The following is a 27,065-nucleotide window of genomic DNA, read 5'->3' on the forward strand; positions in this document are numbered from 1 at the left end:
GGAAGGGAATGGCAAATAAAATGGATGCCATAATGCCTCTGTATCGCTCCATAGTGATCCTGCATCTTGAAAACTGTGTGCCGCATCTCAAAAAAAAGATATAGTTGCACTGGAGAAATTACAGAGAAGAGTGACCAAAATAAGGGGCGTGGAACGGCTGCCCTATGAGGAAAGGCTGAGGGGGGTTATGATAGAGGTCTACAAAATCATGAAAGGACTTTAACAACATAATGTAAATCGATTATTTACTCTTTACCTCCTATTATATGAACCACAGCAGTTTTTCACCACAGTATCTGCTTTATGAATGACATACTGTAATAAAAATGTTTGATTTTAACCTTAGCAACCTTATTGTAATAATTAGCCATGGTTTGCTAGCAACCTCCCTTTAACTCCTGTATTCCTGTCTTTATCTTGATCTGTTTGGATTTCCTGGTTGTGGACCCTGGTCTGGTTTTCACCTTGCAATTACCTGGTTAACCTGTGGCTTGTTGCTAAGGTACCGTGTTATCTTAAATAAGCACAGGATACATTCTCTGAATCTGGTTTTCAGGCTTTTGTGATTGGCTTTGTGCCTGTAGTAAACCTCAACAGGTTCCTAGAACCCTAGCAACTGCATCCTCTCTGATCCTCTCACACACTGCTGCCTCATCAACCTTCAATATTGTCCCCACCCCATTCCATCCTCTTGCCCCACACTTCTCCCTCTCTCCCTTGCTAGCAGAAAATGTGTGGAAGTTTATGAATGTTTAATTTTGTAAGCCGCACAGATTGATAAGTTTGGATGTTGCGGATTATAAAGTGTAACAAAAATAATATAAATAAATTAGACCAGCAAGAGCACATTGGGCTACTTCTTCTTCTCTTGCTGCTGAAGCTCAACTGCGTGGCTTTGTGTTCAGCCAGGCATTCGAAAGCTGCAGTCAAACTCGCACAGCAAGAGAGGAGGAAGCTGCTCCAAATCATCTTCTTGCACTCTGATCAGCGTGTGGGTGGGGAAGAAGGGAGCAGGCTACCTGCTGAAAGAGAAGAGGAAGCAGCTCAATGCACGTCCACTGCTTTCCTAACATTGTGCAGAAGGCGGGAGGGACTTGGACTGTTGCTGGCAAGATGGGCAAAATCTGCAGGAAGAGGCGAATTTCGTGGTCATGGAATCAGGGGAGATTGGGGATCCTGCTTACAGTATTGAAGTCTCGTTATTGTCAAGCTTGGATATATCTCGTCAGGGCTTTGATGGTGGCACAAAATTTATCATTATGCTTCTGGATATAATCTGCAGTCTGTGACACACCTAAATCACCAAATCCTACTGACTTGCCTTGTTAACCTAGATACACTGGCAATGGTACTTAATTGGTTTCCATTTACCTACCAACCAGTAAGAACTGGTTTATTAGCTTCATGGGTGTTTCACAGGGTTCTGCACTATTAGCTACTCTATTTAACATCCATCCTGGTCCAATCTGCAGACTCTTGGCAGAAACGGTAGAGAGTTTATACAATATATGCAGACAATATACAATTTTCTCTTCCAGTAATAACAATGCTATCTGATGCTTCAGCTCAAGTTTTAAATAGTCTAGTGGCTATAAAACACTAGATGTTCCTTAATAGATTAGCACTGAGCACTGGAAAAATAGAACTCGTTGTGCTTAGCTAGTTCAGGCTTGCCAAGACCCCCGGCAGCCTTTCATTTCAAGGAGTGGATAGTTCCTATCTGTGCATACCTGGAAAATCTTGGCATTTTAACTCGCTACAGACATAGGTAAAAGCGGAGACGAGGAGTTCATATTTTGTTACGTCTATTACAGAAACAAATCTTTGAGCTTTAACGACTTCACAGTATGTTGTAAGCATTTGTTTTAACAGGGTTGGACTATTGTAACTCAATTTATATTGGACTGTCAAAGATCATTTTGAGGATTTTAGAAAAGTTATCCAAAACTCAGCTGCTAACCAGATTGGTAGTGCAGTAAGAATGGGAGATTTCAATTACTCCACACAATACTAACAGTTAATCTTCAAACATAATGAGCACAATTCTCACTATAAAGACGTTATGCAACTCCAATTTTCTTAATCACTGTGCTGCATGTAAAAATATATGACTTCAAAAATTTTTTTATCATCTTATCTATAGGACCATTATAACACCTGCGGGCATACCAGCGGGTAGTTGCTTGAGGTTTTGCCACATCAGGTCGTGTTTAATCATTGGTCCGAGTCCTTTATTGTTTCTCTGAATATTTACTATTTTTTGCTTTTATTATTATTATTATTATTTATTTCTTTTGTATACCGACATTCGATCGAGATATCACATCGGTTTCCAGATAACAGGTTGAATAGAGCCGGAACTGCCCTATTTTTACATTGTAACAAGATAACAGTTGATTAAACAATTAATATAAGGAACATTGTAACATATGGATAAAATTAAAATTAAATATTAAATGTGGGTATATAGAGGTGGCATATAGCCTATATACAATATGTACAATATGACTTGGTTACGAGTAGGGTGGGGGACAGGGAAAAAGGGAGGATAGAGAGGGGGAGGAGGGGTTATGAGTTCGTGCAGGGTAGAAGTTATGCGGTAAGGCTTTCAAGAGCGTTTATTTTGGGATGTTGGGGTTCAGGAGGGAATGCTTTCAAGAACAGCCATGTTTTGAGCTGTTTTTTAAAGACTTGCGGTGAGGGTTCGTTTCTGAGCTGAGGGGGGAGGGAGTTCCACAGGGTAGGGCCAGCTATTGTAATGGCTCGTTTGCGTGTTGTATTGAGGTGAGCATTTTTAAGAGTTGGGATGGAGAGGAGACCTGAGTTGGAGGATCTGAGATTTCTTTGTGTGATATATGGTTGGATGGTGTTGTTTAGCCAGACCATTCTGTTGTTGTTTATTTTTTTGTGAAGAAGGGTGAGGGTTTTATACTGGATTCTTTGTGTGATGGGCAGCCAGTGGAGGTCTTTGAGAGTAGGTGTGATGTGGGAGGATTTTCTGTGATTGGTGATAATTCTGGCAGCGGCGTTTTGTAGTACTTGGAGGGGCTTGATGTGGATTTCAGGAAGTCCAAGGAGGAGGGAGTTGCAGTAGTCGAGTTTTGAGAAAATAATTGATTGCAGTACTGTTCGGAAATCATGCGGTTGGAGGAGAGGTTTGAGTTTAAGTGTTTGAAGTTTGAAAAATCCATCTTTGATTATATTGGAGATGTGTCGTTTAAAGTTGAGTTGGCTGTCGATGGTTACTCCTAGGTTTTTTGTGGATGGTGTGAATGAGGTTCTTGATAAGTTTGGCATCCCAGTGTTGTTTGCGCTTCCTGGGTTGTTTGAGGGGGTGCTCTCGAGGGGGGAAGAGGGACGGTCGTCCTGGATGTGAATGATTTCTGTTTTGGCTTGGTTGAGGCAGAGTGATAGTTGTGATAGCAGTTGAGATAAATTTGAACTGAGTTTGTTCCATCTTTCCATGGTGAGTTCAATGGATTTGGTGATGGGGAGTAGAATTTGAATGTCGTCTGCATAAACGAAGTAGGTGAGGTTGGCATCAGAGAGGTATTTGCATAGTGGGAGGAGGTAGATGTTGAAGAGGGTCGAGGATAGAGAAGAACCTTGAGGGACGCCATGGGTGAGGGGTATTTGGGAGGATTCAGAAGAGTTTGTCTTGACAATGAAGGATCTGTTAGAGAGGTATGATTTGAACCAGTTGAGTGTAGTGTCTTGCAGACCGATCTCTTTAAGTCTGGTGAGGAGAATTCTGTGGTTGATGGTGTCAAATGCGGCTGATATATCGAGGAGGATCAGTAGGAATGTCTTGCCACTGTCTCGGCCTCTGAGGATGGTGTCGGTGAGGGAGAGGAGGAGAGTTTCTGTGCTGTAGAATTTTCTGAAGCCGTGCTGTGTTGGATGGAGAAAATTGTGGGCGTCGAGGTGGTCTGTGAGTTGATTGTTGACAGTTTTCTCGATGATTTTTGCTAGGAATGGGAGGTTGGAGACTGGTCTGTAGTTTGCAGGATCAGATTTGTCGAGTTGCGGTTTTTTGATGATTGGTTTGATGATGGCGTTTTTGAGTTTGTCTGGGAAGATTCCTTGTTCGAGGGATAGGTTGATGATTTGGGTTATAGGTTTGGCAATAATCTCTTTAATGAGTTTTAGTGTTTTGATGGGGATGGAGTCTACGGGGTGGGATGCTGGTTTGGTTTTTTTGATGAAGGGTTCAATTTCTGTAGATGCAACAGGCGTGAATTGGGTCCAAATGTGGATGGGTGGAGGGATGTTTGTTGAGTCGTTGTGGGATTGGGGAATCTTGGCAATGATGTTGTCGACTTTGTCCTTGAAGAATTGAGCTAGTTTGTCACTGGAGATGTTGTTGGAGTTTGGCGTTGTGTCATTCTGGATTGGGTTGGTGAGTTCTTTGACGTATGAGAAGAGGGTCCTCGGGTTGAATTGGTATTCATGAATTCTGGATGTGTAGAAATTGCGCTTTGCTATGTTGAGGTCAGCTGTATATTTGTGTAGAAGTGTTCTATATTTGTCTTTCAGGTTTGGTGTAGGTGTTCGTCTCCATTGTTTTTCGGTTTGTCTCAGCGTTCTTTTGGATGTTTTCAGTTCGGGGGTGTACCAAGGAGCATTTTGTTTAGTAGATGGTCTGATTTCCTTTTTTATTGTGGGGCATAATGTGTTGGCTATGTCAGCGTTGATGGAGATCCAGGAGTTTGTAGCTGAGTTGGCATCATGTAGGTTGATTGTTTTTAGTGCTTCCGGGAGTAGCTCTGCTAGGTCTTCACTGGAGCAAGGTTTGGTGTATTCAATGAAGCAGGAGTCTGTTTTTGCTGTGTTCGATTGATGTTGAAGCTTGGCTTGAATGAGGTAGTGGTCGGACCATGGAGTTGGAGTTGTAGTGGGTGATTCAGTTGCAGATATTTTATTGTTAATGAAAATTAAATCAAGGGTGTGCCCAGATTTCTGAGTGGGGGTGTTAATGATTTGGGAGAATCCGAGAGCTGTCATGGAAGATAGGAGGAGGTCGCAGGTGGGAGATGTTGGTTGGGTGTCAATATGGAGATTGAAGTCTCCTAGTATGATGGCTGGTTCTTGTAGGTTGATGTGTGTTGTGATGGCTTCGATCAGGGGGGAGAGGTTGTGTTGTAGGCAGCCGGGAGGAGCGTAGAGGAGGAGTATTTGTAGATGTTTCGATTTAAATAGGTTAGTCTCGAAAGGAGGGGGTAGGTTTAGGGAGAAAGAGGAGAATTTAAGTTTTTTGTGGGCTAGGAGTAGTAGTCCACCTCCCTTTCTTTTGCTCCTAGGTATGGAGAATATGTTGTATGTGTTTCTGGGCAGTTGATTGAGTAGGACTGTGTCAGTGTGTTTGAGCCATGATTCAGTTATGCAGAATATGTCTGGTTGGTAGTCTGAGAGCAGGTCATGAATGATTGGGATTTTTTTGGTGATAGACTGTGCATTGATGAGTAGTAGAGTGATGAGTGTGAGGGTATTAAAGTATATTTTAGGGTTAGTTTGGATTTTGGTGAGACGTCTGGTGGAGGGAGTGAATTTGGGAGGGTGGTACTGGTTGTAGTGGTGGGGAAGTTTGGGAATGCATTGTATTAGATCCATGGCGTGTGTTTTTGTTGTGTGAGAGAGCCTGCTTGGTTGCTGCGTGATTGTATAATGATGTTAGTATTTTTGTAAAAATAAATTTAATTTCGGAGTGATACCTTCCCTTTTGCGTGACTCAATCTTTCAGAAGACCATTGTTATTTAAAGTCCAGTCCGACGCGCGTTTCGCCTTGCTGCTTCAGGGACTGTAACAAATCGCATGACTTCTGTGTTAAATCACTGACAGGTAGATTCATCACTACCGCATTTGCTTTTTTTGGAAATTTTTCGGACCTTGCCGCCTTTTCCTCTTGTCGGCTCAGGATTTGAGGCTTTTGTAATTGCTCCCTTTAGTTTGGTCCACCTCTCCCATTTTCTTCCAGTCTTCAAGTTCCATCTCCAGGAATTTTCCCATTTCAGCAGAGTCCGTATTTTTGAAGTTCAAAACTCGGTTCTTCATGTGACTTCTCCGTATCCTATTTGCAATATCAAACCATACCTTTTGATGATCACTGGTGCTAAGGCGGGTCCCCACCCAGATATTTCAGATGCTATCCCTGTTTGTGAGCACTAAGTCGAGAATAGCTCCCTCCCTCGTGGGTTCCATTACTATTTGTTTGAACAGAGCCCCTTGCAGGGCATCCACTCTCTCTCCACTTCTGTTAGATTCTGCAGAAGGGATCCTCCAGTCTACCTCCAGCAGATTAAAATCTCTATCAACCAATACATCTCCTTTCCTTCCCACCTTGTCTAGTTCTTCTGTTTGAGTTGGAGGCCTGTAAACCACTTCAGTAGCAATGGATGCACCATCCTTTTTTTTTTTTAAGATGGCCCATAATGCTTTTTCTATACCCCCTATTCCTTGCAGCTCAGTTGCCTGGATATTGTTTTTGACATAAAGAGCTACTCTTCCCCCTTTTCTGTCCTCCCTTAACAAGTTATAGCCCGGTATGGCCCTACCCCAATCATGAGATTATGTGAACCATGTCTCCAGCAACAACGTCCAACAACATCATTAGGGCTTGCAGGTCTGGGATTTTATTGCCCAGACTATGAGCATTTGTAGTCATAGCTTTCCAGTTTCTCTCATTCTGTTTAGTGCTTTTCTTGGACTTGTTTTTTTGCCTTATTCAGCTGACTTGTTATCCCCCTTCTCCCTTTTCCTTTGTTTTTGTATTTGGTTTTGTTTTTGTTGTTGGGGGGGGTGACGTTCCAATGTCTTCCTGCCACCCCTGTCTTTTAGTTTAAATGCCTTATGGCATAGGATTTAAATTTATTCCTTAGTATCCTTTTTCCTGCCACAGACAGATGTAAGCCATCTGACACAGAGTCCTTTTCTGATCCATAAATTGCCCCATCCTCCAGTCTATCCAAAACGTTGTTCCTTGCACTAAGTTTTGAGCCATGTATTAAATTTATGGCTATGGCTTAGTCTCTCTTTCCCTTTTTCATGAACAGGTAAGAATTATCAATCTTTACACAATGTTCAGCATCAGTACTTCTTGATGTCAGTGCCAATAATGCGGAATCCTTTGCTTTTATCAGGTGGGGAGAGCTGGTCCATGGTTTATTTCCTTGGCCTTTAGGGGTGCTTGATGTCTAATGAGATTGATGCTTCCTCCATGTCAATGCCCCGGAATAATCTGGTGCAGCTCCTGGGCCCATTGATGGTGGTGGGCTAGACTTGCTCTTCCATCAGCTCTAAGCAGGAACATCCTCCTCTTCCTGCAGGCGGAACACTCAGATGTGTGCTCTTTATGTCCATGACGTCTGTCATGGGAATTTGTGAGATACATGATGCCACTGCACTTCTTGAATCCAATGGCCCTCCCTTCTTTTTGGAACATTAGCAAACGACAGGAGAGGCAAAAAATCACATGACTATCTTAAATCAAAAACCAACCTCTGCCACCCAATGCATAGATATATACAGCACTTATGTATAAAAAAGAAAATACTTAGAAATGAACAAAAGCCTATCTAGTGACTCTTACGAGGATCGAAAAACAGATGAATCTAGAGGATCCTGCAGAAAAATTGTAAAAATTCTTCCCAGAATTCTCAGAGAAATAAAAACTGCAACCACTGGACTCCATAGAAAAACAAGAACTCCCAAGGAGCCATGACAGGTCATACCTGCTGAGTACAGCTGCCAAAAGCTTGTAGAAGAGCTGAAGAAAATCTTCCCCAGCTGGGCTCCGTCAGATGACATTACCCAGCTGTGAGGACTTCACATCCTGCTTGCCCATGGAGAACTTGTGGGGATGGCAGCAGAAGGGTTCAATTTTAGAAAAGTGTCATTAAAGATTAAGTTACAGCAGCCAATATTATACTTTACTAGAGAGATTCAGTATGGGGGCGGTTACAACCTGAACAAATGGAGCTGAGGTACTTACTTATCCAGCTTCCTCTCTTCACTCTGGGCTCTGCGTTGTGCCAGCACACTGTTCACCCGCCGCTTCCTCTGCTCTTCTCTTTTCTGCTGGATTCTGGCATCCAGTTTGGAGATGGTACAGATACCCCATATTGAATCTTTAATTCCCTGCAAGCACAAGAAAGGACACCCCTGAACGCCAACTAGAAAAGTAGAAGAAGTTTCTCTGTTTACAGGACTCTACCACAAGTCCCTTTCTTAGCGCGGTGTTTGCAAGTTTTCAGGCCTTCACCTGGAGAGCAGTAACTGAAATCCAGGTCAAGTTTAAAACATTTTGCTTTCCTTTATCCGTTCTCTGTATAGGTTTTCCAGCATTACAAAGGCAAGGAGAAACGCATGCTCTTTGGCAGAGCAGATAATCAGGTTATAGGCCATATTTGTTAGTTAATTTACTTTACAAATAAAAAGATTAATGATATCCCGGGTATGTGCGGCTCCCACAACATTTCTGTTTGGTGTCCGATCCACAACAAATTTTCAGGACACAGAGAGACTTATGGATTCAAGGTGTTTTGTTTTTTTTAAACCATGTGTGTGTGTGTGTGTATATATATATATATTTTGACATGCACACATCTATCTATGGCATATATATATATATATATATATATATATATTTATTTTGACATGCACACATCTATCTATGGCATATATATATATATATATATATATATATATATATATATATATATATATATATATATATATATATATATATATATATTTTGACATGCACACATCTATCTATGGCATATATATATATATATATATATATATATTTTGACATGCACACATCTATCTATGGCATATATATATATATATATATATATATATATATATATATATATATATATATATATATATATATATATATATATGCCATAGATAGATGTGTGCATGTCAAAATATAGGCTCCGTTATTTATGGGTGCAACATCTTTTTTTTTGGGATGGGATGCCCTCCTCTCCACAATGAGTAATCTGGAATCAATAACCAGCAGTAGTGGTAACAGCCACAACAAGGACAAAAATTCAAGCACGCTTAGAACAGATACCACCTCCTTCTGAAACGGCAAAGGAAGAAGAAAGGAGACAGAGTAAGATTCCTGGCGAAAAAGCAAGCAGGGTCAATTGGACATGTCCGGTGGGCCAAGAGATCCTTATTTATGATCTACTACTTTGTTACCATGGGGGTCAATAGTTAAAAGATTTACCCAAGCTCAAATTAGGTTTTAGCAGGGCAAACTATTTAAAAAGTATGGCTTGTCTAAGTGATTACATTTGAGAGGTTAAAATCACAAGCCACACAAATTTAGGCAAGAGGCAGGGTTGGAAACATTCCTGAGGCTGTGTGGGTTTTTGAAAGTTGGCCCTTATATTACTATAGATGACTAAGGTTTTCTTGCACTGGAAGTCTTTGAGAATGAAGACTTCACTATAGCTCATGCACCTTCCTCTTCTCTGCACTTTGAATGCATTACTTGGAAATATATCTGCACCTTGATGGCTCTGGCAGCTCAGTAGCCTGAGCTTCATCCATATATAGTTACTACTCCATATTAAGTTGCATGCAGTTCCCTATCCAGAGTCAAAATTTATTGTGGCTGGAGACATCAATATACAAATTAATCCATTTCTATCTTTAGTATATAATGTTTTTGGTCTTAAACAATGGAACTGAAAGCAGCAGATGATGACCTTCAGATGAGAAGTATATTGCTCAGCAGTCCTGACGGCCACAAGGTGGGAGCATGGGGTTGTGCAAGTGGGTCAGCAGTGGGATAGTCTAGGTGGCTCCTAGAGTCAGACCAGATTTTTCTTATGGTCAAGCCTGCTTTTTAATCAGCAGATACAAAAATAATAGCACCATCACTCAAGAGCACAAATGTTAACAGGCTGTTGTGAAAATCAGCAAAAAAAAAGGCAACATGTTGGTGAATATCGTCAAAATGAATACAATAAGAGTAATTTTTAAAGAGCATTTCCGCAGATAAAACTGTGCTTTAACTAAGGAACTGGCCAGTTATAAAACTGCTCACCCGATATGCAGTTAACCCTTCTCATGTAGGTCCTATATGCATGTAAGTTTACCCAGACTGAGTAGAGGTGCTCTCAGCGGAAGGACTGGGATTTGCAATTGTGCGCTTACTTTTATATTTTCAGAAGTATATGCATAAAATTACCCCCAAAAACTGTGCACGTAATAGCAGATGTAACGGTGTGCCAATAGTTTTGGTGGAATAATTTTCAAAGCAACTTACAGTAAGTTTGCTTTGAAAACTGGTGCATGCTTGCTACCTAATTTATGCAGGATGTTTCAAAATTACCCCTTTATAAATCATCATATTGTGCTAACTAGAGTAAAGATGTATTGTTAACAGAGTGAGGAGATGGGTGAGTGATACATCATTGCTCAAAGGTGACACAATGGCCACATTCAGGGCTCATGATTGACTGTTTTGGATGAAGTCCTGGTAAATGACCCCGGCCCAAAACAGTTGCTGAAATGACCAGATTAGACACAGTGGGGGCTGATTTAAAATAGGGGGAAAGAAAATCCATGGCTTGTTACAAACAAAGGTTCATGGTACCAGATTCCAGCCCTGTTAACAAATGAGGTGGATGCTCAAAGGAGCATGAAAAAAACTTCCGTATCACGATAACAAAAGTGGAATGAATACCAACTAGTGCTACCAATTGTACAAAATATGCATGAATACTGGGCAGCAAAGGACAGCTGTAGTTAAAGCAAGACAACATGTGCTCAACATGCCTTACAGACACACAAATTCAAAAAGAAAATGGGGGTGCTTTAAATCACTTCTATCTGTGGAACCATAGCCAAGAGACAAGTTGAGCCTGGAGGGGTGTACACTGTGGTCTGTAAAGCAAGAAATGAATACATTTTGCCTGAAACACATGCCCTTAAGGGAAAAGCAGATATTATGGAAGCAAAGATGGAGTCTCAGCAAGGGATAATAAAAAAACTGTTTCCAATAATGTTCAATTACAGGAACAACCTAAGGATTTTCAGGCCTTCAAAACTATGGTGGTAAATTAATGCTAGAAGGGAAGAGTTTATACAAAATTCACTGTTCTTTCCATGAATGCATGGTATATTAGGTTTGGAATTATTAAAAAATCACGATAGAACAGTCACAGATTCTGTACAATAAGCTCCCCCACAGCAAAAGTTTATCTATCACTGCAACTTATTGCCACCTCTGATCTGTCAAAGTTGGAAACATCTCGAGACAATTTCTTCCACTGGAAACGTATTAATTACTTTTCTTGATGAGAAGCAGTGGCGCTGTAAACTTAACCTCTGTTTACATTGTACTGCACTTGGCCATGTCACAAGTTACTGCCCAAATAAGCCAGAAACTCAATGACCTGGGCCTGGTGGGAGAGGCCACCCTAGGTCATCCCTGCACCTCTCTATAACTACTAGTCAAAGTAAGTCTGTCTCCTGGGAACATAGTCATCGATGCTCTTGCATTTCTGGATACCGGTGCGTGAGGCAGATTTATCCATGAGGCTCTGGTCCAACACTACAGCACACCCACGGTTCTCTTGAACACTCTACTCTCAATCTCCATTTATGGAGAACCATTGCCTGGACAGGTTACTAGAGGCACAGTACCACTGACCATGCAAAACTGGGATCGTGCATGGAGAACAAATCAGCCTCTACGTGATGCCTAAAGCAATCAATGCAACTTTCTGGGCCTGCCATGTTTCTTGTTACATCAGCCCCACACTGACTGGGACATGCTGCAAAATTGCCAGATACGGTCCTAAATTTCATAAACAATGCCTGACCAAAGTCTCCCCTGCAGTACCTGTGGCCCAGATAGTCACTTCAGAACTCTCAGGCCTGTTACTATAGTATACAGACTTTGCTGATGTTTTTAGTGAACAGCATACAGAGGTCCTGCCGCCTCATCGCTCCTATGATTGTACAATAGACGATCCCAGGCAAGGTTCCACCCAGAGGCAGAGTATATCTACTATCTGCTCCAGATATAGAGGATATGACCAAACACATTAAGGAGAACCTGGACTGAGGCTTCATTCACCTCCTCCAGGGCCTGGATTCTTTGCATTATGTCCCTGCATTATTGTGGTTTTAATTCTAATATTAAGAAGCATCATAAGAACATGCCATACTGGGTCAGACCAAAAGGTCCATCAAGCCCAGACTCCTGTTTAACAGTGACCAATCTACGCTATAAGTACCTGGTAAGTACCCAAAAACTAAGTCTATCCTATGCTATTGATGATAGAAATAGCAGTGGCTATTTTCCAAGTCAACTTGATTAATAGCAGCTAATGGACTTCTGTTCCAAGAACTTATCCAAATCTTTTTTAAACCCAGCTACATTAACTGCACTAACCACATCCCCTGGCAACAAATTCCAGAGTTTAATTGTGCGTAGAGTGAAAAAGAACTTTCTCTGATTAGTTTTAAATGTGCCTCATGCTAACTTCATGGAGTGCCCCCTAGTCTAATCTCTGAAAGACTAAATAACAGATTCACATCTACCCGTTCTAGACCTCTCATGATTTTAAACAGCTCTATCATATCCCGCCTCAGCCGTCTCTTCTCCAAGCTGAAAAGTCCTAACCTCTTTAGTCTTTCCTCACAGGGGAGCTGTTCCATCCCCTTTATCATTTTGGTCACCCCCTTCTCTGTACCTTCTCCATCACAACCGTATCTTTTTTGAGATGCGGCAACCAGAATCGTACACAGTATTCAAGATGCGGTCTCACCATGAAGCGATACAGAGGCATTATGACATTTTTCCCTTTTTTCACCTTTCCCTTCCTAATAATTCCTAAGATTGTTTGCCTTTTTGACTGCTGCAGCACCCCGAGCCGATTTCAATGTATTATCCACTATGACATCTAGCTCTTTTTCCTGGGTGATAGCTCCTAATATGGAATCTAACATTGTGTAACTATAGCATGGGTTATTTTTCCCTATAATGCATCACCATGCACTTATCCACATTAAATTTCATCTGCCATTTAGATGCCCAATTTTCCAGTCTCACAAGGTCCTCCTGCAATTTATCACAATCTGCTTGTGATTTAACTACTCTGAATAATTTTGTATCATCTGAAAATGTGATTACCTCATTCATCCTCCACTGAGAAAAATGTCCATTTAATCCTACTCTCTGTTTCTTGTCTTTTAACCAGTTTGCAATCCACAAAAGGAATTCGCCACCTATCCCATGACTTTTTACTTTTCCTAGAAGCCTCCCATGAGGAACTTTGTCAAATGCCTTCTTTCCTTGATCTCCAAAATTTTTGACTGCCTTTGGGGTGCACAAGTATTTCCCAAGCTGGATCTTTGGGGACCATACAATCTGATCAGAATCTGATAAAGGTGGTCTTCCACTTGTCACCCTAACACCTATGACAGCCTCTATTGCATTTCATTTCATTTATTATTTATATACCACACATACCATACTTATATAGTCGATCAAGGGGGTTTACAATAATCTAGCGCAAAAATACATCATTAAAACCTAGTGATGCCCTTCAGGTTGTACAATGCCCCCGCAGTCTTCCAATTTATGGTAAACTAGATCTTCCAGGACCTGTTCTACTCCCATGGTGTAGTTTACCTGGACGTCATCCTAATCTTCTCAAAGTCACTGCGTCAACACAGACATCATGTAAAACAGGTCCCTCAAAGACTCCGTGAGCACCATCTTTACGCTAAGTTAGAGAAGTGTACCTTTGAACGGGAAGAACTTCAATTCTTGGGATATGGCGTCTCACGTCAAAGCCTCCAGATGAACCCAGTTAAATTAAAAGTCATATTAGAGTGGTCTCATCCTTTGGGCCTTAAGGTGCTGCACTGTTTCCTGGGGTTTGCAAACAACTACAGATAATCTACCCATGATTACTCCTCCTTGGCATCCTCACTCACAGCCCTTACTAAAAAGGGCTCCGACATCAAGAATTGGACCTCAGAGGCTATCAAGGCCTTTGAGCAACTGAAAGAGGAGTTCATCCTTGATATGTGCTTACCCCACACAGATCTGTCTAAGCCATTCATCCTGGAGGTAGATTTGTCTACTCTTGAGGTAGACACTGTCCTCCTATAGTATAACCATAATGATACTCTGATTTGCTCCTATTTTTCAAAGAAATTCTCTCTGGCAAAAAATAATTATACCATTGGTGATTGTGAGCTGCTAGCGGTCAGGCTAGCCTTGGAAGAATGGTGATATCTGCTGGAAGGGGCTAAGCAGCCAGTAACCATTTATACAGATCACAAAAACCTTGAACATTTTGCACATGCTCAGAAGTTTAACCCCCAGGCAAGCCTGCTGCCTTTTTTTTTTTTTTTTTTTAATTGGATCGACTTTGAATTGTGGTACTGGTCCTACTGAGAAGAACCTCTGAGCCAATGCTTTTTCCCATTCTTTTGATCTGAGGGAACCCTGAAAGCTCCACAGCATATCATTGATCCAGCTAAAACTGTGGTTGCGGCCACATTCACAGTCCTGCCCAGGAAGACTATAGTATCTTGGTATCTATGACAAAGTTCTTCAAGGGGCTCATGACTCCCACCTGTCTGGTAATTCTGACATCATTTGGACATTGGAATTAATCATGCAACACTACTGGAGGCCTCAGATTAAAACAAACGTTAAGCATTACATAGAGAGTCTTGCCCTATGCATGCCTTGAATAAAAAGTGAGCACCACTGCCAGCCCCCAAGGAACCCTGGACCCATGTGGCCACTGACTTAGTCACTGACCTTCCTCTTTATGATGGCAACACCATAATTTGCATGGTAGTTGATAGATTCTCGAAGATGGTGTATGTCACATCCCTTCTGGGCCTCCCATTCACACCTGAACTGGCTAAATTCTTCCGTGTGCACGAGCTGCCACTTATTTTATTTAAAAATTCTTATATACCGCTTATACAATTTGGTTAATTGATCTATGTGGTTTACAATTTAAAACATACATAAAATTCAAGGTAAGACAATTTAGCAAAAACAGAAGAAACAAGTAAACAACGCAGATGAAATAAATAAAAACATAAATAGGATACATAAGAGCAACTTTAAAATTGAAGTATTTCAGTAACAAAGGAAAAGATATGAAATCTATGATTAAGTGATGTTATAAGCCATAGTGCATAAATGGGTTTTTAAAGCTTTTTTTAAATTCTTTGATATTTGATAGGAGATTGATGTCCTCTGGTAAGGAGTTCCATAAAAGAGGGCCAGCAACTGAAAATGCATGCTTATGGGTCAGATCCAGTCTTGCTGTTATTGTAGGCACTTATTTGTCCATTGATCGTAATTGATGAAGTGGTTTGTAGAGTCTCAGCATTGAGCATAGCCAAACTGATGATGGGTTATAGATGAAGTTGTGCATTATAATGAGAATTTTGTATTTAAATACAATATGATATCAGTAGCCAATGCAGGAATTGCAACTTTGGTGTGATATGATCTTTGCGAGGTATGTTGTAAAGTAAGCGAGCAGCAGAGTTCTGAATAAGTTGAAGAAGACGAATGGTTGTGATCGGAAGTCTTAAGTACAATAAATTGCAGTAATCAAGGCCGGAAAGTATAGCAATGGTCTGGGTTTCTTTAGGATTTGTAATTTGAAAAAGGATTTTTTTTTTACAATTGCAGAGATGTTATTTGACATAGAGAGCTTTGAGTCTGAGTACACCTAGATTTCTAGCACAGTTAGTTATAGGAATTGTATGATCTTTAAAAATTAACTTGTCTGGAGGACAGTATATTGAATCTGGGACAGTTGATAAGAAAATCAGTTCTGTTTTAGATGCCACTTCACATCTTCTCTGACCGAGGGGTTCAGTTCACAACCTGATACTAGAAAGGCTTGTGCAAAATGTTTGGAGTTACACTGGGTTATCACCCTCAGAGCAACAGACAAACCGAACGGGTGAATCAAAGCCTTGAAGCCTTTCTGCAAGCCTAATGAACTGACAAGATAATTGGGCCTCTCTCCTTCCATGGGCCAAATTTGCCCATAACAAATCATGTGAATAGTTCCACAGGATCATCACCCTTTTACATCTTCTTTGGACGCCTATCTCTGTGCACCTAGACCAGTTTCTCTCTCGACGATTACTCAGCAGTAAGCCTTCAGGCCAATACAGTAAAGTGCGGCCGCGGTTACCCTGCTTCTAGCCCGCTTTCTACTCACAATTTGGCCGTGTTAGTCCAACCTGCGATTCACTATCCCTTTTAACCCATCCTTACCGCTTCTTTAAATCAACGGGTAACCCTTTCCACCCGCGGCATGTATATTAGATGTAAACGATCGGATTAGCTTTCCCTCCCATTCAGTAACGTGCGCCCCGACTATCGCCTTTTTAACCTGCAGTTTAGCCGCGTCTTTAACCTGCTAAATTACCGCCTACCCTTACCCCTGCGTTAGAGGCAGGGGTAAGGGTAGACGGCAAACTTTCCCCCAGCCCCCGCTCACCTGCCTTGGCCGTGTCCATGGGTGCCGGTCTCCGCGGCAGCCCCAGTCCTCTCTCCCATCCTCCCGAAGCAACTTTAACCAAAAGAAAACCTAAAAACCTAAAATCTCCTCCTCCCGAAGCAAGGGGCAGGGCGAAAAGCGACTCGACACGTAAAGTATTGTGAATAAGTGTAACCAAAGTTAACTTGAAAAAGTAAGTTAACTTTGGTTACACTTATTCACAATACTTTACGTGTCGAGTCGCTTTTCGCCCTGCGCCCTTGCTTCGGGAGGAGGGGATTTTAGGTTTTCTTTTGGTTAAAGTTGGGATCCACTTCCTGGTACCTGTCATTTGAAATGACAGGTACCAGCGCACCCAGGATACTGTATAGGCGCTGTATAGCGCCTATACATTAAAATGGACGCACGTTGGTCACAGCTTGCATTTGCATGCCATTTAAATAGAGTATCGAGCGGTATGTGATCCGAACTGTGCATGCGGCAAACACGAGTGCGCCCGGCCCTAACGCACCTCTTTCTACCGCACATTACTGTATCGGCCTGCTTATGGGGCAGCTACCAAGAATTGTGGCAACAAACCCACCTACTTCTGGACCAAGCAGCAAAATGTTCTAAAGAACACGCAGATAAAAAAAAAAAGTTTTCCAGCACCTCAGTTTTCGCCCAGGAAGTCGTCTGGCTTAGCAACAAGAACCTAAGACTTAAGATGCCTTCTATGAAATTCACCCAGCAATTCATGGGGCATTTTCCTGTCGACCAACAACTGGGTCCTGTAGCATACAAGCTCAAATTGCCACCATCCCTGAAGATTCATGATGTATTCTGTCTCCCTATTAAAACCAGCCATTATGTCTTGGCCAGGAAGTCCACCCCTCCAAACCATAGAAGTGGCCTCTGAAGAAGATACCCAGTTCAAAACACAAGAGATTCTAGATTATCATAGGGTCTGAAATCAATTACAATACCTCATTTCTTGGAAAAACTATGGAATCTAGGAAAACTCGTGACAGCTGACCTCCAACCTACAAGTCCCTCAACCTGTATCTGCCACAGACAGTTGCCAGAGAAGCCCAGGCCCAGAAGACTGAGGAGGGGGCAGGGGGTACCGTTACATTTGGTGACTTGCGGGTTAGCCTCAAACACTCCATCACTCACCCCGGAACCACCGGTGAGTCTCCGCAGCAGGAATTACACCAGCAACCAGGCCCTGCCGGGCACGGCTTGAGATGTCATCTTGTCACCGCTCCTCCAGCCTTCCCTAGGCGCATGTGCCCAATGCTCAGACATTTAAAGGGCCCGAGGCGAGAAACCAGCCTCGGTGCCCTTTGATGACTTCATGGGCCCTCCAGTATATAAGACTTCCTCAGAGCTGCAACAGGCACCTCAGCCAGCTTAGCAGTGCACGTTACCAGCGTGCCCGATTCCTTGTTTCCAGTCCAGCCTCCCAGTCTAGCCTTGTCTCCCTTATTTGTCCTGTCCAGTGTGTCTTCGTTTACCCTTTGCTTGCCTGGATCTGACCACTCTTGCTAACTGCCTGCTCCACCTTGGCCTGTCTCTGATCTGTTAGCTTGCTGCCTGCCTTGACCTTTGTTTGTCTCTGGACTCTAGTTATCACCACCACCCTAGGGACCGCCTAAGTCCTGCCAGCCGCCAGAACCCAAGGACTCAAACTGCAGAAGCGGTGGCTGGTAAATGAGAAGCTCCAGACTGTCCCACTACAGGGTGCATTCGCCAACTACCGGTGTAGGCCTCAGGGGTTTGCCCTCAAGGCTGAGTCAACTATGCCACAGTGCTAAGGACTTGCACACCCGCTACTCTTTACACACCCTAAGGCCTACAGGAACCTGTAGATAACTTGCTCAATATGACGGTTACTACCCTCAAACATTAAGCCTTATACTTCACTTTGATGCAGCTCCAACACTGATCTCTGCATCAATGGCGGGGGTGGAAGGAAATTAGAATAAAAAAAGTTACCAATAAGGGCCCTGATCTCAGCAGTCAGAGTAACAGATAAGTATGAGAAAATAAGTGTGAAAGCTTGCTGGGCAGACTGGATAGGCCTATTGGTCTTCTTCTGCCATCATTTCTATGTTTCACTATTACAATAGATGGTGCAATAGATGCCTTCAGGTGCATTCCCTCCTTTATTTTGGCCACTAAACACAAAAAGATGGTATGACTTACAAAAAACATTAATAACCTTCAAAAATCTTAGAAGAGTACTAAGCACATTCAGAACACAAAATTCCCTAGAGTGCACAGAAGAAAAAACAAAACAAAACCCCAAACAATCTGCCTTCTGAAACCCAGGTAATTCAACCAATTGACTCAAGTGAAAAGGAGAAACCACCTGCAGTAAAAAGGATGGCGCCCTGCATCCCAAACTTGGAGAAAAGGATCCCTTCATGACAAAGCTTGCAATGCTGAAACATTTCTTGAGCTTTTAGCACAAGATCCTTGAAAGATGCTCTCCTGAATGGCCCAAAAGGAGACTTACACAAGGTCGATAACACCGAATTAAGATTCCATAGCAGAACTACCCACCAGACTGGAAGACGTAAATGTTGAACTTCCCACAATAATCTCATCATATCCAGATGCAATGCTACAGAATTCTCTTACTTTGCTCTGTAAAAGAAAAGTTTGCCATCTGCACTTTAAGAGAGTTTAAGGGCAAGCTCTTTTGCAAACCCTTCTGCAGAAAGGCTAAAATCACCGCAATTGAGATCTGAAGCAGGACGACCCTCGACTCCTGACACCAGGACTTGAAAACCCTTGAAACATGTACATATGCTAAAGAAGTTGAAGTTTTCCTGGCACGTAGCAAAATTGGGATGATGTCTTCTGAATAACCCGTCACTCTCAATCACCTCCTTTGAAGAGCCAGGCCATGAGACAAAAACTATCTGGCTTCTCCAAGAAGATGGGGCCTTGCTGTAACAGACTGAGAATATGACAGAGTCTTAAGGGGGGGGGGAGGGGGGTCTCCTACTGATAGATTCAACATAAAATACGGCATTCAGAACCACTCTGAAGCTACCAAAAATCACTCTTCCTCAATTTCTATTTGCTTGAGTACTCTTCCTATTAGGCACCAAGGAGGAAAGACACAAATCAGAAGTCCTTGAGGTCATGAGTGGGCCAGGTAATCCAGACTCTCCAATCCCGGCATTTTACTTCATTGTCATTAAATCCAACTGAGGAACCTCTCCTATGTGGCCCTGATGGAAGCAAATACTTTCGCTGCCAGTTCCCTCTCTCCAGGGTCCAGAAAACACCTGCTCAAAAAACCTGCTTGCATGTTCTTCAGTCACCACAAGTTGCTGACAATGCCTTCAGATATCGTTCCACCCAACAGAGCAATTTCCCCACTTCCACAGAGACCTCTGAGCTCTTGGTTTCTCCCAGTCTATATACACTACTGCTGTTGCTTTGTTTAACAAAGCTCTCACCTCCTTGTCTTTGACTGAAGACTGAAAGAACACCAAGGGTTTCCTGACTGCCCTCGCCTCTGATTGTGGACCAAGATGCCTCCATCTCTGCACCATCTTATTCTGATAGATGGCTCCTCAGGTACTCAGACTAGCATTTGTAGCCACTGTAATCCAATCCAGAACTTCCAACTCCATTCCTTTCAAAAACTTGGCCTATGAGAGCCACCAGAAAAGGTTTGATCTCAAAAGTGAGGTACCCATAAAGATGCATTTGTTTTCCTAAGACCTAGGACAGGTCAAAATGTGCAGTCCTTTTTGGGAACCACAAAGTAAATGGAGTACATGCCCAAACCTCGTTCCTCCTCTTGCATTGGGACTACCGCATCAAGAAGAAGCAAACACTCCAACATGGTCTGCACTGCTAGCTTCTTCTTCTTCAGGCACATGAAGACATCATGAAGGCTTTGTCCACTGGGTGAACAAAATCCAAGGTGGTAGTCGTCTCCTACCATGTACAGAACCCATTGATCCACTGTTATCTTGGCCCATTCCTCACAGAAGAAGCCAACTCCCTCCCCCACCCCATACACACAGAAGGAGACTGGACCAAGAGAGCCCCATTCAGAGCTCCTAGGTCCTCCTGAAGTGGGACCTGAAGTCTCTCAAGAACTTCTGTGGTTCCTTTGAAAAGACCTACACAGCAACAATGCCTTGCCTCTTCCTAAACTCCTCCCACACTTATTTTCCCATAAGTATCTGTTTCACCAACTTCAGGGCTCTTGTTGGTAACTGTTTGATTCAAATTTCCTGCCATCCCCTGTCATTGATGCAGAGAGTAATGTTGGAGTTGCATCAAAGGTGAACATAAGGCTTATTGTTAAGGGTTATAACCGCCGCATCAAGCATGTTACCCCAGATTGCACAGATCGATGCCTTGTTGGATGATGTCTGAATGTAAATCCTGATTTTCTCACTTCCCCCTACAGTTGAAGCAGATAGCAACGCTGTATATGCTTTCAAAGTGATGTATCAGGCTTAATTGGTTTAGGGTAGTAACTGGCGTAATAAGCAAGCTACCCCCACGTTTGTTTACCCACATTGTGAAGTTCAGTCCTTTTTGGTTGTTATCTGAATGCAAATCCTCTTTTCCACATTTCCCTTTGCCGTTGAAGCAGAGAGCAATGTTGGGGTTGCATTTTTTTTGAGTAAGGGTAGTAATCACCAGGTAGTAGTTAATATTCCAGCAAGCCACCCCCATGGCTCTACTCTTCATTCCCATCCTCTAGCCTTTATGGATCCACAGTGTTTATCCCACGCCGCTTGGAAATCTTTCACAGTTTTAGTCTTCACCACTTCCTCCGGAAGGGCATTCCAGGCATCCACCACCCTCTCTGTGAAGAAATATTTCCTGACATTGGTTCTGAGTCTTCCTCCCTGGAGCTTCAAATCGTGACCCCTAGTTCTACTGATTTTTTTCCATTGTAAAAGGTTTGTTGTTGACCATGAATCATTAAATCCTTTCAAGTATCTGAAAGTCTGTATCATATCGCCTCTGCTCCTCCTCTCCTCCAGGGTGTACATATTTAGGTTCTTTAATCTCTCCGCGTAAGTCATTTTATGAAGATCATCCACCTTTTTGGTCACCCTTCTCTGGACTGCCTCCATCTTGTCTCTGTCTCTTCGGCGATACGGTCTCCAGAACTGAACACAGTACTCCAGGTGAGGCATCACCAAGGACCTGTACAAGGGGATAATCACGTCCCTTTTCTTACTTAATATTCCTCTCTCTATGCAGCCCAGCATTCTTCTGGCTTTAGCTATCACCTTGTCACATTGTTTCGCCGACTTCAGATCGTTAGACACTATCACCCCAAGGACTCTCTCCTGCTCTGTGCACATCGGTCCTTCACCTCCCATCAAATACAATTCTTTCGGAAGCCATGAGAGCAGCCATTTTTATTAATCACCACGTGGTCAAAACCAGAATGTTTCCAGAGAAAGTCCTCCCTCCCCACAGTCAAATTGTAGTGTTCCCTGGAGACTGCACCATGGGAAGGGTCATTGCTCTGCCTCCTCTCCTGATCAGCGCAAAGGCCGCTACCAAGCTTTTTTTCTTTTTTTTTAAAACAAAAAACTTAAAGGCACAACACCTCCCAAATAAAAAAAAAAAGTCCAGAAAAACAAATACTTTTCTTTAGGTGTCTTCTAACAGGAGATGAGTCTTGTAGGAGAGGGAGGCAAAGCTAAGGTATTAGACAGCCAGCATCACTGGCTATCAAAACCCTCCTCAGATAAACAGTACAAGACAACTAAGGGTTACCAATCCCCTGCTCAACCTTGTTCTACGAGGTGGATGGCCCCAAAACAGGACCCCCTGGGAGCCTTTATTCCTCCATCAACAGTCCAACTACAGGATGGATTTTCCTTACCATCTGATGGAGAGAGAAAATACTAATTGGCTGCAGTTAGCACAGTAACTTAAGAACCGAGAATACAGTAAAGCTTTTCTCTGATGTCTCCATCTACTGGTAGAGAAGAAAAACCCAATCATCCTGGTCTAGTATGGGGGACAATAAGGAAGAGCACAATTATTCCTAACTAAAAAGAAATAAAAAGAGTAAGGTTTCTGAAGACATTTCCTGTGGTGGGTGGTGAACTTACCCGTGCGAGGTCATGCAGGAAAGTTCTGACGCTGTCAGCCATTTCACTTCCTATGCTGATCCTGGTATCTTGTGCACTATCAACTCCAGCTGGGAAACAGGCAAAGAAGTGCATTCAGAGATCTCATCCTGGAGGTACACACCACATGATAGGGTCTGCCAGAGGAAAAGTACGCCTTCATCCAGACATGGGAGGAAGTGAACACTTCCTACAATAATGAAACAAGCATCAGTTAACAGATTATTACATAAGCAACAAGACAATGATGGTGCAAGAAATTACCACATTTAAGGCTGTACAATCACAGAGCAAGTTGTATCCCACAGTTATCCCTTACATAGCCTAGAAAAGGAAATACAATATGATGCCAGAGATGGAGCCTAGATGCTCATCTTAACATACTCTGGGGCAGGAAAGTATTGCTGTAACAGCTCACACAAATCCATTCAATGCTTCTTTTAAAGGGCACCAGAAATAGTGCCAAGGGTCTTAGTCTCAGGAGGTCACTGAAAAAATGTTGCCCTCTGTGTGAGGAGATGGTGATACTAGGAAAATGCAGGATGCTGTTTATTTGGCTCCATGATGACAGCTGACTGGGAAGGCACAAGGAAAGATAACATGTATGTCAGAATCTTGATGATAACTGGATATAAAGCAATTGGGAGAGCCTGTGCAGGGCAAGATAATAAGGTCATCCTCATGTGCGGGTATGGACCAAACAAACACCAACCCAAACTTTTTCCCAGGTTTGCACAATGCTTACTCTTCAACTACAGAGTTCCTAAGCCCATTCTTTAGTGCAATTAGGTAACAAAATGTGGTTGAAGTTAAGGGTTGCTGGGGTCACTGCTAAGGGGAGATCTGTATTCTGGATTAGACACAGGTATTCCACTACCTGTGTTACTGTGCATTTGGCACAGCCAGAGGAATTTAGTGACCTTGATTTTATTTCTCTGTCACTAGAGTTCACTACAGTACATCAGCAACAGACTCCCACTGTGGAGTCAGGAACTGTTTACAAACTGGAAGAGGAGAGGGGCGCTCTGCCACTGTACCTCAATCCTAACCCTTGGCACTTATTGCTACACCAATACTGATATACACACACACATACACACACACACACAATATCTCTATCCTGGCCTGCCATACCCTCTGCTACAGGGTATGGCATAGAGTCCATCTCCATACAGCTATGCTGCTGGACCTGAAGTACTGTGGGGGGGGGGGGGGGGGCAGTAGCTAGAGTAGCTGCACCATGGTCACTCAGTAAAGAGGGCTCCTTTGCAATAGCCGGCTCACATGCACAGCCCCTAGCAGGAGAGAGGAAGAGCTAGAACAGAGGCAGCTGCAACATAGAAAAAGGACAGCAGAAAAAAAAAAAAAAAAAAAAAAAAAAGATATGGCCCACCTGGTCAGCCCATCACTCTCTCAGATCTCCTGTATTTATCCTATGCTTTCTTGAATTTGGATCCCATTTGTGTCTTCACCACCTCCGCTACCCTCTCTATAAATAAATATTTCTTAAGATTACTCCTGAGGGACTTCTGGTGACGTCATGCAGCTATGAGGTCAGCTGTGTGTCTGAAGAGCTCTGCTCGGGCTGCCACTTTTATGCCTCAAATCTGCCATTTTACTGTGAAAAAGCTCTTATCCCCGAATATAAGTGACAAGCGACAACAAGCAAAAACAGCTAATGAGAGGTGTACCGTAACGACAAACACGGGATAAGGTAAAGGCCAGAGATTTACAAATGACAATTGGAGTTCGAAAAGTCGATGCAGGAACTTAAAGCTAACCTGATTAAAGAAATCTCAAAAAATGGTTCGGCGCTCTTGGAAGATAAGCTAATTAAATTACAATTCATTATCTTTCTGGTATAAACTACAATTTAGCAAAGAGTCTGAAGAGCTCTGTGCACCAATAGCGAAATCATGGACGGAATTGCTGGGACACTCGATATCACAAAAAGAAATGATATATTATTTCGGATATGCCTTCTCCACAACTAAAGAAGTCAAAATTCAAGAAATGCAATTTAAGCTACTGCATAAAATATATATAAATAATGTGCGTGCCTGTAAGATGCTTATTTCTGCTACAGATACTTGTTTAAAGTGTCATAGGGATAGAGGCACTCTGATACACAATTTCATATTCTGCCCTTCTATATTCTCTTTCTGGAATAAAGTTTTTCAAGTTATTGAGGGTTCTATTCAGCAGAAACCGCCTCTTACTGGTGATTTTCTATTGCTGGGCTCCACACATTGGTTGTCTATCACTACTAACGGCCATTGTAAAATATGTACATATTGTAACCTGTTTAGCCAAAGTGTGTATTCTTCTTCATTGGATTAAGCCTCTTGCCCCTATGCCTCTTATGTGGTTCCAGAAACTCATGGATTGGATGCAAGTGGAGAGAATAGATATTAAATTTACTAGCCGAAATGTATCACGTGAATATTTGAAGCTTTGGGAATTAACCTATGCTCAATTGCCGGAAGCACTCAAGCAATCACTATTGGTTAGCGGCTATACCAGTGACTGGTAACTTGCGAAACTCTAAGGTGCAAATTTGAAACAGAACTCTCCACTCAATTCCACTCCAATTACTATGTGATTGAATGGTGGAACCTATGTAATACTTGGAGAGGACATCATGGCACAACTGGATGAATGATAGGATGATTGAAGAATGGTTGTGTGGATTAGGGTATGAATGGTGTAAAACAAAAAATACACACAGGAATGCGATATTATAGGTATTTATTGTGAACATTCCATCCATAAATAGTTTTTTTTGCAACCCAAAAGTTATGCAACTATTGTATAATCAAGCAGTCGAACTGTATCCCTCTTGTGTTAAATAAAGATTTAAAAAAAAAAAAAAAAATTACTCCTGAGTCTACCACCTTTCACTCATCCCATGACTCCTCAATCTAGAGCCTCCTTTCTGTTAAAAGAGACTACCGTATTTTTCGCTCCATAAGACGCACTTTTCTTCCCCCAAAGGTGGGGGGAAAATGTATGTGCGTCTTATGGAGCGAATATAAAAAAAAAACCAAACAAAAATCTAACAAACCCCCCCCCCCCCCCCGACTCCCCCAAGACCTGCCGACTTAATTTCCTACAACCCCCCACCCTCCTGACCCCCCCCCCCGAAGACCTGACAAATTAATTTCCTGCAACCCCCCACCCTCCTGACCCCCCCAAGACCTGCCAAACGTCCCTGGTGGTCCAGCGGGGGTCCGGGAATGATCTCCTGGGTGTGGGCCGTCGGCTGCCAGTAAACAAAATGGCGCCGACGGCCCTATGCCCTCACTATGTCACTGAGACCGACCGCTGCTATTGGTCGGTCTCAGTGACATAGTGAGGGCATAGGGCCGTCGGCGCCATTTTGTTTACTGGCAGCCGACGGCCCTATGCCCTCACTATGTCACTGAGACCGATCGTTGCTATTGGTCGGTCTCAGTGACATAGTGAGGGCATAGGGCCGTCGGCTGCCAGTAAACAAAATGGCGCCGACGGCCCTATGCCCTCACTATGTCACTGAGACCGACCAATAGCAGCGGTCGGTCTCAGTGACATAGTGAGGGCATAGGGCCGTCGGCGTCATTTTGTTTACTGGCAGCCGACGGCTCACGCCCAGCAGATCGTTCCCGGACCGCTCCTGGACCCCCGCTGGACCACCAGGGACGTTTGGCAGGTCTTGGGGGGTCAGGGGGTTCCCACAGAAAGAAAAGTTTTCTGATCTGGGGAGTGGACCGAAATGGCCCTCCCCAGACCCGAAAACAAAATGGGGAGAAAAAAAAAAACTATGCACTCCCCTAATTTGCTCCATAAGACGCCCAGACGCAGAGCCGGTTTAGCACAATTTTTTTTTTTTTAAATTTTCCCCCTCTGAATCCTAGGTGCGTCTTATGGTCAGGTGCATCTTATGGAGCGAAAAATACGGTAATCTCCTGTGCATGGAACCCTTTGAGATAATTAAATGTCTTTTATCATATCTCCCCTTTCCTCTAAGGCAGTGGTCCCCAAACCTGTCCTGGAGGGCCACCAGCCAGTCGGGTTTTTGGGATATCCTCAATGAATATGCATGAGAGAAAATTTGCATGCACTGCCTCCATAACATGCAAATTTTCTCTCATGCATATTCATTGTGGATATCCCAAAAACCCGACTGGCTGGTGGCCCTCCAGGACAGGTTTGGGGACCACTGCTCTAAGGTATGCATGTTTAGATCTTTAAGTCTATCCCCATATGCTTTAGAACGAAGACCACTGATCAATTTAGTAGCCACCCTCAGGACCAACTTCAACCAGCTTATATCCTTTTGAAGGTAAGGTCTCCAAAACTGTACAAAGTGTTCCAAATGAGGTCTCACCAGGGACAATATCACCTCCCTTTTTCTGCTAATCATTCTTCTCCCTATGCAACCAA

The 27,065-nt window shown here is 42.9% G+C and overlaps 1 protein-coding gene across 8 annotated transcripts in view; it reads right to left on the reverse strand.

Annotated features, from left to right (window-relative positions):
- EI24 (EI24 autophagy associated transmembrane protein) overlaps nt 1–27,065 on the reverse strand; it is a 141,153-nt gene that overhangs the window by 90,742 nt on the left and 23,346 nt on the right. For 7 of the 8 annotated variants that reach the window (XM_029572313.1, XM_029572310.1, XM_029572316.1 and 4 more), the window contains exons 2-3: nt 22,626–22,833; nt 7,989–8,134 (exon numbers count right to left, since the gene is read on the reverse strand). In XM_029572313.1, coding sequence (XP_029428173.1) covers nt 7,989–8,134; nt 22,626–22,739 — 260 coding nt within the window. In that variant the 5' untranslated portion in view covers nt 22,740–22,833. Of the gene's footprint in view, nt 1–7,988; nt 8,135–22,625; nt 22,834–24,036; nt 24,058–27,065 lie in introns of those variants that run through there. The other variant, XM_029572312.1, reaches the window with a different exon arrangement.

This window comes from Rhinatrema bivittatum, chromosome 12, assembly GCF_901001135.1.
Source record: "Rhinatrema bivittatum chromosome 12, aRhiBiv1.1, whole genome shotgun sequence".
Taxonomy (NCBI): Eukaryota; Metazoa; Chordata; class Amphibia; order Gymnophiona; family Rhinatrematidae; genus Rhinatrema; species Rhinatrema bivittatum.